Here is a 12,633-nt window from a genome sequence, read left to right on the forward strand (position 1 = left end):
AGGAATTTTTGCTTACGATTTTGTGCTTCAGCTTCATTAAGCCTTGATTACCCTTACCTGTTAAAGAGTGGGATCTAGTAAGTAGATAATCTCACAGGTCTCAACATTTTCATTCCTGGTTCATTGTTGGGAGGGCAGGGAGGGTTCTCAGGATGGGCAAATATTTATCTAGGAGACATTAATTTAAAGCTCTTTGTATTGTTATCTATGGTTTTTTAGCCATGAATTGTCACCCAGTTTCTTGAATATGAGTCTCAAATTCTCCCACAATGCCTCAGATGGGGACTTGTACCGAGTGCATGCTCAGATTTTATCCCCTAGCACCAGATTAGGAAGCACTGTATTTACACGGCTCATTTGAGGACATCCTCTGCCTTCTTTTTTTGGAAAAAAGAAAGTTAAACTTTTCTTAGACATTTCTTCCTCTTTCCACCTGTCCTGGCTTGGACAGCTGTTTTGATCTCTTTTATACTGTGGCTCACTCATTTGGAGGATGCTAAATTCTCTTGTTTATTTTGCCTTTTTGACATAATGAGAGCTGTACAAGCCAACTGCTTTTATCATATGTAGAATCCCAGGGAAGACATTGAGTTGTAAATTCAGTATTTCAAGATGCTGTATTTCCTCTTCTAAAAATTATTTTTATTATTATTATAACAGACATAGAAAGAACCGTGAGGCCGCCAGTGAGCTTCTGATGAGATTGAAAGACAACAGGGATCTTCAGAAATTCCTGCAAGATTGTCAGGAGGTATGTGTCCCTTCAACCCCTCCCTTCCTTCCTTCCAAGGAGAGCGAGAACACTTGGAAGAAGAGCCCTTGGGATTATAAAATTAATTGAGACCCAGAAATTCATTTCCAGCTGGGGTAGTGTGGCACTTCATCATTTCTCCAGCCTACAAGCTACCACTTAGAATAACTAGAGTCTTTCTAATCTAGAATAGTTGAGAATTCTGCTATTACAGTGGACCGTAGCCAGTTGTTGCTTTTTTGTTTTAATTTAATTAAACTTACATAAAATTCAGAATGTAGTTCTTCCATCATTCTAAGTGTATTTTAAGTGCTCAGTAGCCAACTGTGATTAACAGCTGCCACATGGGACAATGCAGATCTAGAACATTTCTGTCGTCAAAGACCATGTGATATCCTAGAATATTACGTAATTTAAAACTATGTTTTAAGTATTTATTTAAAAGAATACACATTTAGTGTTATGGAAGGAGAGAGCTAAGGGGAACTGGAACTCGCTACCCAGGTAAGAAGCAAAGGTATAAAAAAATTAGGCCTGAGTTTCTTACTCACCAAGGACCTTGAAACACCCACCTTTCAGATTCCCTGGATACGTGTCTAACGTGGCAAAAGCAGCAATCCTGATTTTAGACTCCTAAGTTTTACCATGTGGTATTAATCTGATGATTCTCTTACTATTTCATGCTCCCCTGATACATGCATAAACAAACTTGGAAAACTAAAGTTAGCCAGAAAAATGCAGTCTCTGCAAGCCAGTTAGAGAAAAGCATCTGGCTACTTCCACATGTTCATGAGTACATCGCATTCTTCTATCTGCCAGAGAATAACAGTGAGACTCCGTTTTATCTGGTTTATTGGGTGAAATCCCAGTTCTGGAGGCAGAAATGGGATGAAGTTCATCCCAATGAAGCTGTAGGGACCTTGGAGGAGGGGTATTATTGGGCGTGGGGACAGAATCAGCTTGTGTGCGAAGAACATGACTGCGATCATCACAACACCTTGCAGGCAAGCATATGGCTGTGTGTTAAAAAGAAATACAGCCCCAATAGCAGTCATGTTAGATCGTGACAAGTGATCCTTCATGTCCATTTAACTGCTATCTTACTGTGATTCTTGTAATATGCTTCAGCAGCTAAACCCTCAGAAAGAAAGCCCCTGAACTACGTAGGTTAGGGTCTGTCAGCTTTCTGTGCCACTCTGATGAATCTCGATCTGTGAGGTAATTGCCTGGAGCCAGACAGGCTGAAGACAGGAGTGTGTCTCTTCAAGCGATGCTCAAGCATTAATAAGCCTTTTGGATAGGTGCTCATTTTAAAGAGGTATTTGTGTCCCCCAGACAGGGCATAGAGGAGAGCGATGGGACCTGAAGTTAGCTGGGTAGGGTTGCATGTTGTTCCACAGTGAATATCAAGTGGTTTTTCAGCCCTGGAAGGATGAGGAGCTGTTTGCAGCCTGGGCTTTGCCTTCCACACACTGCAGGTCCCTGTATTACCCCTTGATCGTTCCCTTGTAGTACCATGGGTGATTCATTATAACTTCAGGCCATACTGAGGGAGAGGTGGGAGTCCATAGAATTCCATGCTTTTGCTTAAAGGGCAAGTTTAGTGAGATGAAATTCATGGACCTCAACTTGGACTTTTTGGGGAAAAGCCAGAAAATGAGCAGGAGATGAGATAAGAAGAAGAACCCTTGAGAGAAACCCCATTGAAGTTTCCCTCTGTTTGCCATTACATATGTGTGGATTCATAAGTAAAAACGTGTGGGGAAACTAAGTGGATAAAATGATCATCCTTCCCAGTGGGATCACAAGAAATGGTCTTACTAGGTCATTAGATCTTTGTTAATACTTGTTCCAAATTAGCACCCTTGGCTATATGGAGTTCCCGCCTTGACATACACCAGTGACTGTTGGGCGTGCCTGGAGGCCTCCATCCTGTGATTGTCCCTTACAGTGTGCAGAAATGTTTTGGCTGGGCTGCTACGTCCCAGGAATGACATGCAGGTCTCCTTGAGACTGCTCTGCCAAATCTTCCTGGTTTAGCCTTTTTGTCCTTAAGCTTCATTAAAAGTTAGTACAACCGTAGGATCGGCTGGAGTTGCCGTCTCTCACATGAGCATGTACAGTCTCTGTGTAGTGACGGAATTTAGATGAGGTTTGAGGGCTCCAAAACCTTGGTATAGAAGTGCAAGCAAAGAGGTGGTTCCAGGATTCTTTGGCTGTGAACTCTGCATCATTCAGCCTTGTTAAAATACATACCCTTGTTTAAATGTCCAGCTCTCAATTTCAGTCAGGTCATGATTTCAGGGTCACTGGGCATGGTGCCTACTTAAGATTCTCTCTCTGTTGCCCTGTGCCCCTGCCCTCACACTCTTTCTTTGAAAAATTAAAAAGTACCTTTTAAGCTAGGATCTTGGAGAACGGAGTGTCTGTATGAAACAGCTTTGCATTTTAAAAATACCTATTAAGTTGCTAGAAACTTCCACAGTACCCAGAGATCAGATTTACTACCATTGCTGGCTATAGGTATTGTCCAAAGTCTAGGGAACCTTCTCAGTGAGTGCCTTGGCCAGAGCAAGCACAGGTTGTGAGATCTGCCTTTGTTGCCACCTCCAAAGACCACCGGATGGGGAAATTTACTGCAGGGCCCCCCCCTATTCCCAGTTGTGGGTGGGGACGTAAAGCACATCAGTTTTTGTAGTGGTTATTTCAACGTGAATTCCTGAAAAGTGATTTAGGAGTTACTGCTTTTCTGTTTTATTTCCTCACATCATAGGGAAACTGTATACGGAAACTGAAGGTGTGGTTTGTGTGGGGGTTTTTTTTGGGGGTGGGGAGAAGGCAGTATAACTAGACTTGTGTTACAAGGGGTAGCAAGTTCTGTTACTTTGAGCTTGATTCAGTGATCAAAGCATTTTTCCAATCCTTCTCCAATCTGCGCAGTGTTCTTTTTTGCAGAGAATGAGTATATTCTTAAATGACCTTTGTAAATGCCCACAAATAATAATGGTAGTTCTGATTGCAGAATGCTGATGAAGGGCTGATGAACTAGCAAGTTCCATAGATCCATTTCATTGTGCTGTATTGCGTGATGCTTTATCTGTAGGATGATGTGTTCAGCAAAGAGCAGATTTGTTTATAAGCCTCTGATTTTTATGTAGCTCTTTTTTTTTTTTTTTTAATCTCTCTGGGTAGGTGGTTATGAATAGCAAAAATATGTGAATGTCCTTTGCACTTTGGATAAATGCCTTCTATTGTGTTTAATCTGTGTGCATGTGGAAGACGGGAAGTTTTACCATTTGGTTCCCTTTTAACCTCTTTCCCCCTTGGACTGAATGAATGGCCATAGTAATTCAGATTTTAGCTACCCAGATAACTGGGGAAAAAAGGTAATTCTTTTAAAGTAGGAAATTTAGTGTCTCTATTGTGTAACCAATCTATGGGCCTAGCTTACAAAGGGCTGTATGAGATTTACTGGTTTTTCAGCTCAGTAAAGAATGACAACAAAAATCTCCCCACCTTTTGCTTTGTACCCCACCCCCACCCCCGTGTGGTGGATGCATATGCTGAGAAAGGTAGAGATGGTGCCTGGGAATTTGCCCACATTCAGAGCCAGGGGGGCTCCCGTGACCGGCATTACCCTCCTTGACATCCTTTTCAAAGAACAGACTTTCTGTTGTTTAAACAAATTTATGGGGAAGCCTTACCCAGCAGCAGCCCTGAGTGTGAGTGAGTGGCCTTGGAGATGTTGGTCCTGTGAGGGTTCTTTTCGTTTTTCTTGCCATTTCTCAACACTGCAGAGTGGACCATGAAGGGCTTAGGGTGCAAATTTGTTGTATAAGACGTGGGCTTCTTATGGTCACACAGAAGGGACATGGTCTCTGAAGACCTTTGATTCTGGGCTGGTCCTACATTCCTTTGTGTATCTTTCTCTTAAGGCAAACAAAAAGCTCTTCCTGGGTTAGTTAGCACTGTGTATGGGGGTAGGAATTAGAACCTGGCACAGCCAGCTATAGGCAGTAAGGAGCCGAGCAAATTGGGATGAAAGCCAGCAAGGGAAGTGTGTCCAGGGCCTGCGGCTGGGCTGACTCCCACCCTCGGCCTCACGAGAGAACTCCCTTCTCAGATCTGTCAGCAGCTGGCAGGCTTTGTGAGTCTTGCAGAATTTAGATCCAAAGAGACATGTTGGGTCTCAAAATCAAGTCCTGAGGAGTGTTCGTGGCCTGAATGGAAGACTCTTTACAAAAATAGAGGCTATAGAAAAAGAGGTGAAGGTGACTCAAACTTTGAAGGAAACTTTAAAGAGGGCATCATTGTTGCCTTACTCCTACAGTGAGCAAGTTATTTATGCTTTTTGGCATTCCCATAGATACACTGTGAAGGGAAGGGGAGGAATAAAAGAGTGAGGGTTCTGTGTTTGGTCTTTTTCATATATAATAGAAAACTAAAAAGAGTAAAAAGATTACCGAATAGAGTAAAAGGCAGTTAATCATGATTAACATGGAATAGCTGGCACGAGTATTTGGAAGAGAAAGAAGATTGTGACTTGGACTGGTTAGGGCAGAATTTTAAACACAGGCCTTTGAGGGGAAGGCTGGTTACGCGTGCCAAGCACTTTGAAAGCTGGCTCAGAGAGCTTTTGTACTCCTGGATTTAACTTTAGATACATACTTCGGAGCCAGGCTCAGGTACATCTCACGTACAATGGAGTTAACCAGTCATGACAGGTCAGAGTCGTAAAGTAAATATTTGGTTGTCTGTTGACATGGAAACGTGCAGTATGCATAGTACAACATAACACAACTCTTTCCAGGCAGAAAAACGGCTGATGTCTGTGATCACAATCTCTGAAACCTTTCTGATTTTTGTTTTTCCTAGCTCTCTCTCTGGATCAATGAAAAGATGCTTACCGCCCAGGACATGTCTTATGATGAAGCCAGAAATCTACACAGTAAATGGTTAAAACATCAAGCATTTATGGCAGAACTTGCATCCAACAAAGAATGGCTTGACAAAATTGAGAAGGTGAATTAAAATGTTTGATGAGACTCGTGTTTCTTTGGTGTGGCCACAACATGGAAGTGAATTCCTCTCTTTAGCACATTCTCTTGCATTTTTGCATCCTATACAGAAGTAACACAGCCAGGAGCAGTCCCTCTTACTTGTACCCACTAGAAGGGAGAAAAGCAGAAACCCAGCCAGGTGTGGTACAAAACGCTTGATTAGCTTTTTAGTGGGTACTGGCTGTTCGGTTTCTTTTGTTTCTCACCTGCTGCAGATGATGGGCTGCGGGCCCCCTGGACCAAGTCCCTACTATTTTGATTCATCACGTGTCCTGGACTATGAGAGACTGATGATTTGCACAGAATTTAGAAATACTATGTATTTTACATTTTCCCATTTTTCTAGTGTGACCAGGCACTATCATAACTTAAAATGTATCATTTTTGCACAGGGAGATTGTGTGCGTCATACTGAACGTGAAAATGAAGTTCCCCACCCCCCTCTTCTCTTCCTCAGGCTTTTTATATTGTTTCATACTCTAATGGTTAAATTAACGTGTCACAGTCTTTGGGGGCCGAGTAGAGGGGAGGAAATCCGAAGTCTTTAGCACTTCCTGCTGCCCCCGTTGAAACTGTTTGATCATGCAGTGGTCACTTCTTGCTGTCCTCTCTGAGAGCCATGTAGTGTCCATAGACTAGGCCCTTGTCCATTTATTAAGCAGTAACCTTACATGGAAAGGCTGTGTGTTGGATTGAATAGGTAGACCACAGATTAAATATTTTAGGGTGGTTTTTCTTTGTCTTTTTTTTTTTTTAGGGTGGTTTTTCATAGTGACCTTTGTTCCCTAGCAAACTGTATTTATTTATGTTTTCCAGGAAGGAATGCAGCTCATTTCAGAAAAGCCCGAGACGGAAGCTGTGGTGAAGGAGAAACTCACTGGTTTACATAACATGTGGGAAGTCCTTGAATCCACCACCCAGACCAAGGCCCAGAGGCTCTTTGATGCAAACAAGGCTGAACTTTTCACCCAGAGCTGTGCAGATCTGGACAAATGGCTGCATGGCCTGGAGAGTCAGATTCAGTCTGATGACTATGGCAAAGACCTTACCAGCGTCAACATCCTGCTTAAAAAGCAACAGGCAAGTGGATGAGGCAACCACATACTCGGGCCTGTTTCTGTTTTATTGACATCGTCTTTACAGTCTTAACTTGCACACGATGTCGTCAACCACCTGTCTTCTGTGTGAAGGGGCTTTAACCCAGCAGAGTGTCCTGATAGCATCATGGCCCATTTCTAGAATCAGCTGGAAAGGCATAGTATTGTAGAAGTATTGGGTGTCATCATCTCAGTTGACAGATAATATCACCATTTAATAGTTGAGAAAATACTCATTTCAGTCAGTTCTGCAGTTTACACAAGAGAAAGTAATTCTATTTCCATACTTGCTGTATAATATCCAGTAAATATTTGTTACCTTAGTTGGTTAGGGTATTTTTTTTTTTTTTGTAAGATTTTATTTATTTGAGAGAGCAAGCATGAGTAAGGGGTGGGGAGAGGTACCGGCAGAGGGAGAATGAAGAATGAGACTGCCTGCTGAGGAGGGAGCCCGATGCAGACTCAATTGCAGGACCCCAGGACCATGACCCGAGCCAGAGGCAGACACATAGCCAACTGCCGGGTGTCCCCACATCAGGGTACTTTTTAGATGAGAACAACAGGAAAGTTCTTGTCCTTGTAGGAACCAGGGCAGACTCAGTGGACCCTCCTGGGTCCACTCTCCTGGCATGAGGCCAGCTATCTCAGGGGTTGGGCAGGACAAGCCTCATGCAGGAAAGTCTTGACCAGATCAGCCCTGAGGCTTTGTGTCTCCCGGAGCTTCCTGATGCAATAAAAGGAAGTTATTTGCTCACTTATTTGGGGACATGGTAGTATTCTAAAGGCAAATGAACTTACTTAAAATTTCTAGAAAACAGCTTTAGTGAAGCTGAGAAAGCAGGTTGGTGTCAGAATCATGTGTGGCTCCCTGGCCCAGGCCCCGGCGCCACGGTCCTGCTTGGAACCAGTCACCGTGGCAGTGTCTTTGCCCAGTGCTGAGGCCTGTTTCTTCAGAGTGATACCCACCCTTCCTTTTCCTGAGTGATGCGGTTTCTTGGCTACGTTACCATGCGTTAGGGAGTTTCGTTATGGGTGCTCTGTCCTTGAGGCTGTTTACTTCCTCGCCCAGTAAAGGAATCCATTTGTTCCCAGATGCAGCCCCCTCGTCTCACAGCCATCTGCGTGTGACGTTTCCTGAGAGACCCCACTGCTTTCATTCTCCTTTTGTAAATAAGCAATTAGCGTGTTTTCATCTCGTGATCTAGTATTAAAAAAAGAAAATCACCCTTCCGATTGAAGAAATTGAGAGAAGACAGTAACACTAGCTATCCTTTTAGCCTAAAAGAACTGGAACCTTGAGACGTTACTTTTTCCTGACGATTACATGGGTTTCCAACATCGTTATGGCTTGTGAACCAGCAGCTGAAGACTGTCCTTTCCCCATAATTAATCTTGTGTTTTTCTTGTCATTTGCCATCTAAGCTCCTGGACAAACTTGAATATTGTTCGGGTTTAAATACAGTGGAAAGTAGGGGCACCGGGGTGGCAGAGTCGGTGAAGCATCCGACTCTTGACCTCAGGGTCGTGAGTTCAAGCCGTATGTTAGATATCACTCTGGGTGTAGAGCCTACTTAAAAAAAAAAAATCCTGGAAAGGGAATAATTGATAGTTTGATAGATGTTAAGAATCCTTTCTTAGACTCTCCATTATATAAATTTATGTTCAATCTTCCATTTTGGCCAGTTCCCAAAACAAACATTTTATAGAACTGTGTGTGTCTTCCTTGTCTCTGGTGTGCCACCTGGTCTCTTTTCTGCCTTCAGATGCTGGAGAACCAAATGGAGGTGCGGAAGAAGGAGATCGAGGAGCTCCAGAGCCAGGCCCAGGCCCTGAGTCAGGAGGGGAAGAGCACTGACGAGGTGGATAGCAAGCGCCTCACCGTGCAGACCAAGTTCATGGAACTGCTGGAGCCCTTAAGCGAAAGAAAGCATAACCTGCTGGCCTCCAAAGAGATCCATCAGTTCAACAGGGATGTGGAGGACGAGATTGTAAGTAGACCTTCACCACACAAGGGGCTTTTCCTTAAGCCTCCTCACCTGACCTGCCTTAAGCCGTGTTCTCATTTCTTGTTAGGCTCACTTTGGGCTGCATTGGTGAGCTGGACTATCGAAGCCCATGCTTTCATGTATTGACACAAAATGCAACTCCATTGTTTTCTTTGATTTCCTAAAGATGTGCTATGGTTTTAATGCCTCTAGAATAGTAGTTTTAAAAATAAATTAGGCATGAGGACTCCCAGCGAGTCTAGCAGTGAGGATGAAATAGGGTCTGAAAGACTAGCCCTTGTAATGGGATTGTGCACACCTTCTCTCTCAGGCTGGCCTTCCTGCCGATCCTCTGTTGCACGAGTTGACATCAAGTATTTGTTCTTTTTGAGAAGTCCTAATCACCTGTATTTGCAATTCTTTCCAGTTGTGGGTTGGAGAGAGGATGCCTTTGGCGACTTCCACGGATCATGGCCACAACCTCCAGACTGTGCAGCTGTTAATAAAGAAAAATCAGGTAAGTGTTTCTGCTTGGGCTAGCTCAGTCTGATAAATATTTGCTCCAAGTTACAGGGCAGAGAACAGTGAAGGTTCACTGTTTCCCCTTGGCACTCACAGAGCAGCCTTCTGTCGGGGCCCAGCAAGCCTTATTTGTGTGTTCCCCACTCCCACAGACCCTCCAGAAGGAGATCCAGGGACACCAGCCTCGCATTGATGACATCTTTGAGAGGAGCCAGAACATTGTCACCGACAGCAGCAGCCTCAATGCTGAGGCCATCCGGCGGAGGCTTGCTGACCTCAAGGAGCTGTGGGGCCTCCTCATCGAGGAGACAGAGAAGCGCCACAGGCGGCTTGAGGAGGCGCACAGGGCCCAGCAGTACTACTTCGATGCGGCTGAGGCTGAGGCGTGGATGAGTGAGCAAGAGCTGTACATGATGTCTGAGGAGAAGGCCAAGGTGAGAGAGGTTTCTAATCCTGCCCCAGGGAACCTCAGACTTGGGCTCGGAGGTGCTTTTCTGTTTTCTGCTGGTAGCTGTGTCTTTGTGAAACGTCTCATCGTTGCCTTTGAGTGTCACAGAGGACACTGTGCTGCATGAAGGTGACTGAAATCTGGTGTTTCCCCTTGATACAGAATCTTCTTATGTGAGCCCTGGTGTGTCATTAAGACTAGGTTTATCTTGGGGATCCCTGGGTGGCTCAGCACCTGCCTTCAGCCCAGGGCGTGATTCTGGAGTCCTGGGATCGAATATCACGTCAGGCTCCTATGAGCCTGCTTCTCCCTCTGCCTGTGTCTCTGCCTCTCTCTTTCTCTCTTTGTCTCTCATGAATAAATAAAATCTTAAAAAAAAAAAAAAAGACTAGGTTTATTTTATCCTTTTTTTTTTTTTTTTATGGATATTTACCAGAGTCTTTTTTGTTCTCTTTAGTTGGTAGAGTTATTTAAACTTTACAAGATGCTTTTGAGATAGTATAAAAATTTGTAGGGTTCCAGAATGCTCTCACCTACCTACATGTGGGTGAGATGGTGAGGAGTCTCAGCCAGTCAGAATACGCTTGGTTTTGTAGGCTTTATCCTATACCTCAGAGAGGTCTCCCCACTCACTCCGGATGATCCTTGTGTTCGTCTTTCATGGGGCGTCCCACAGTCTGGTCCATGTTGACACTCCTGAAAGGCTTCAGTGTTGCACTGCCTGCATACCACACTTGTGCTTTTGTTCTTACTGATGATTTTTCTTCCTACGCATCATGCAGTCAGCTGGTCCTACTTGAGTGTGGTATTGGGCCAGAGGGGACGATGGTGGTTGTGACCTTCTCCCTCTTTGCAGGATGAGCAGAGTGCCGTCTCCATGTTAAAGAAGCACCAGATTCTGGAGCAAGCCGTGGAGGACTACGCAGAGACAGTGCATCAGCTCTCTAAGACCAGCCGGGCCCTGGTGGCTGACAGTCATCCTGAAAGGTGAGTCCTGTTGTGTCAAGACGAGACTGGCCTGTCGGTTCCTCCCAGTGAGGGTCTTCTACCCTGACCCAATGCAGATGGAAATGGCAGTGTCCATCTTGGATAACTGGTGATCTAGATCTTTGGAAAGCATCTTTCAAATAGACCCAGTAGGCCTGTGCTGAATGGAAAGGGTGAACTGTTAACATTAGGAAATTGTCCTTGTGGGTTAAATATCTCCTCTTGAAAAATGATTGGTATCACAAGTCAGAAGTATAGATTGACCTGCACAGATACAGGTTATCAAAACCTACCTTTGGGTTGAAAGTCATCCAGTTTAGTTAAGTGATTACTTTTAGGAAGAATAGTAGACAAGGATACACAGACCTGTAAAATAATAGGGCTCCCACAAAGAGTTAGATGGTAACACTTCCTCACATTATCAAGTCCTTCAAGCACCTTGGGAATAAAAAGAAGGGTGTGTGGTAGTTCCCTACTTTATACCACGCTCACATACTAATTTTAATGGCAGTCATTTTAGGCTTGCTATGTAACTGCCTTTTATAACTCAGAAAGGAAAAGAATCGGCTTTGTGCATCACCCAAAGCAAGTTGAAGATACCAGTCAGTGGCTGTGTTGGTGAAAGGGGATCTTCATGTATTCATGATAGGATTCCCAGAAAAGTGGCCTTCCTAGTCTCTCGCGTGGAGCATCAAGAAGTCCTTGTCTCTTTGATTTCCTGTTACAAGAAAGTCACTCTCAGGACCTACCTGACAGGAGCGGCCAGGAGCATGCACCCCAGAGAAGGGGGAGGTGTGTGCCAGACAGGAGTATCATCCATCCCTTGGGTCACATGATTCTTAAGAATGGAAGATGGCTCTTGGGTTTTGCATTAATTTTTAACGTCAGAAGAAATCCTGACTTACAGAGCCAGCAGTGCAGAGAGTTAGGGTTTCTCCTCCCTGCCTCTATCATCACAGTCAGGATGGCCTTCAGCCTTAGTTATTGTGTTTTGTTTACATGTTGGCTCTAAATTACTCAAGGTCAGATTTCAGAGTTTTATCTTTTAGGCTAAATAGGTGAACCAGAAGTTTCCTTCGAGAAATTTTATGTAACATGCTTTTTTGGCATTTCCACCTCATTTGTTTTCTCACTGAAAAAAATTTGACATTGAAGGTCATTTTCTTGCCGCCCCTCCCCCCACCCCCTGTTCCAGTGAGCGCATCAGCATGCGGCAGTCCAAAGTGGACAAGCTGTACGCCGGCCTGAAGGACCTTGCTGAGGAGCGGAGAGGCAAGCTGGATGAGAGGCACAGGCTCTTCCAGCTCAACCGGGAGGTGGATGACCTGGAGCAGTGGATCGCCGAGAGGGAGGTGGTCGCAGGGTCGCACGAGCTGGGGCAGGACTACGAGCACGTCACGGCAAGTACCCTGGGCAGAGCAGACGCGGCTGTGCAACGTGCACTGGGCATGGGCGGCCGCTGGACTCCTTATCTGTGAGCACATCAGACACCTTGGACTCTCGTCACGGGTCACAGGGTTTAGTTTCAGCTCAGCTCTTTTATCACCAGGCAACTTTGACTTAGCTTGTTCAACCTCTCTGTGCCCTTTTCTCCAGTAGTGAAAGGAGATGGAGCCAGGGCCTTGCTCTGCTGCAGTGAGCAAGAAGGAAACCTGATTGAGTTTTTAGAGCTAAGACCTGTTAAGTCATGCATATTACTTGTTTCTTTCCAAAGGATGTTCATGTGATTAAGAAATAAAATGTTAAAAAAAAAAAAAAAGAAAAAAGAAAATGTTCACAGTAG

At 44.5% G+C, this 12,633-nt stretch overlaps 1 protein-coding gene across 3 annotated transcripts in view; it reads left to right on the top strand.

Annotated features, from left to right (window-relative positions):
* The window catches only part of SPTBN1 (spectrin beta, non-erythrocytic 1), a 197,967-nt gene that overhangs the window by 161,024 nt on the left and 24,310 nt on the right, over positions 1-12,633 (top strand). For all 3 annotated transcript variants that reach the window (XM_041754507.1, XM_041754509.1, XM_041754508.1), the window contains 8 exons: positions 661-751; positions 5,627-5,773; positions 6,628-6,891; positions 8,672-8,896; positions 9,321-9,410; positions 9,568-9,849; positions 10,720-10,850; positions 12,046-12,250. In XM_041754507.1, the coding sequence (XP_041610441.1) occupies positions 661-751; positions 5,627-5,773; positions 6,628-6,891; positions 8,672-8,896; positions 9,321-9,410; positions 9,568-9,849; positions 10,720-10,850; positions 12,046-12,250 (1,435 nt within the window). The remainder of the gene's footprint in view (positions 1-660; positions 752-5,626; positions 5,774-6,627; positions 6,892-8,671; positions 8,897-9,320; positions 9,411-9,567; positions 9,850-10,719; positions 10,851-12,045; positions 12,251-12,633) is intronic.

The sequence above is a fragment of the Vulpes lagopus genome, chromosome 5 (assembly GCF_018345385.1).
Source record: "Vulpes lagopus strain Blue_001 chromosome 5, ASM1834538v1, whole genome shotgun sequence".
NCBI classification, from domain to species: Eukaryota; Metazoa; Chordata; class Mammalia; order Carnivora; family Canidae; genus Vulpes; species Vulpes lagopus.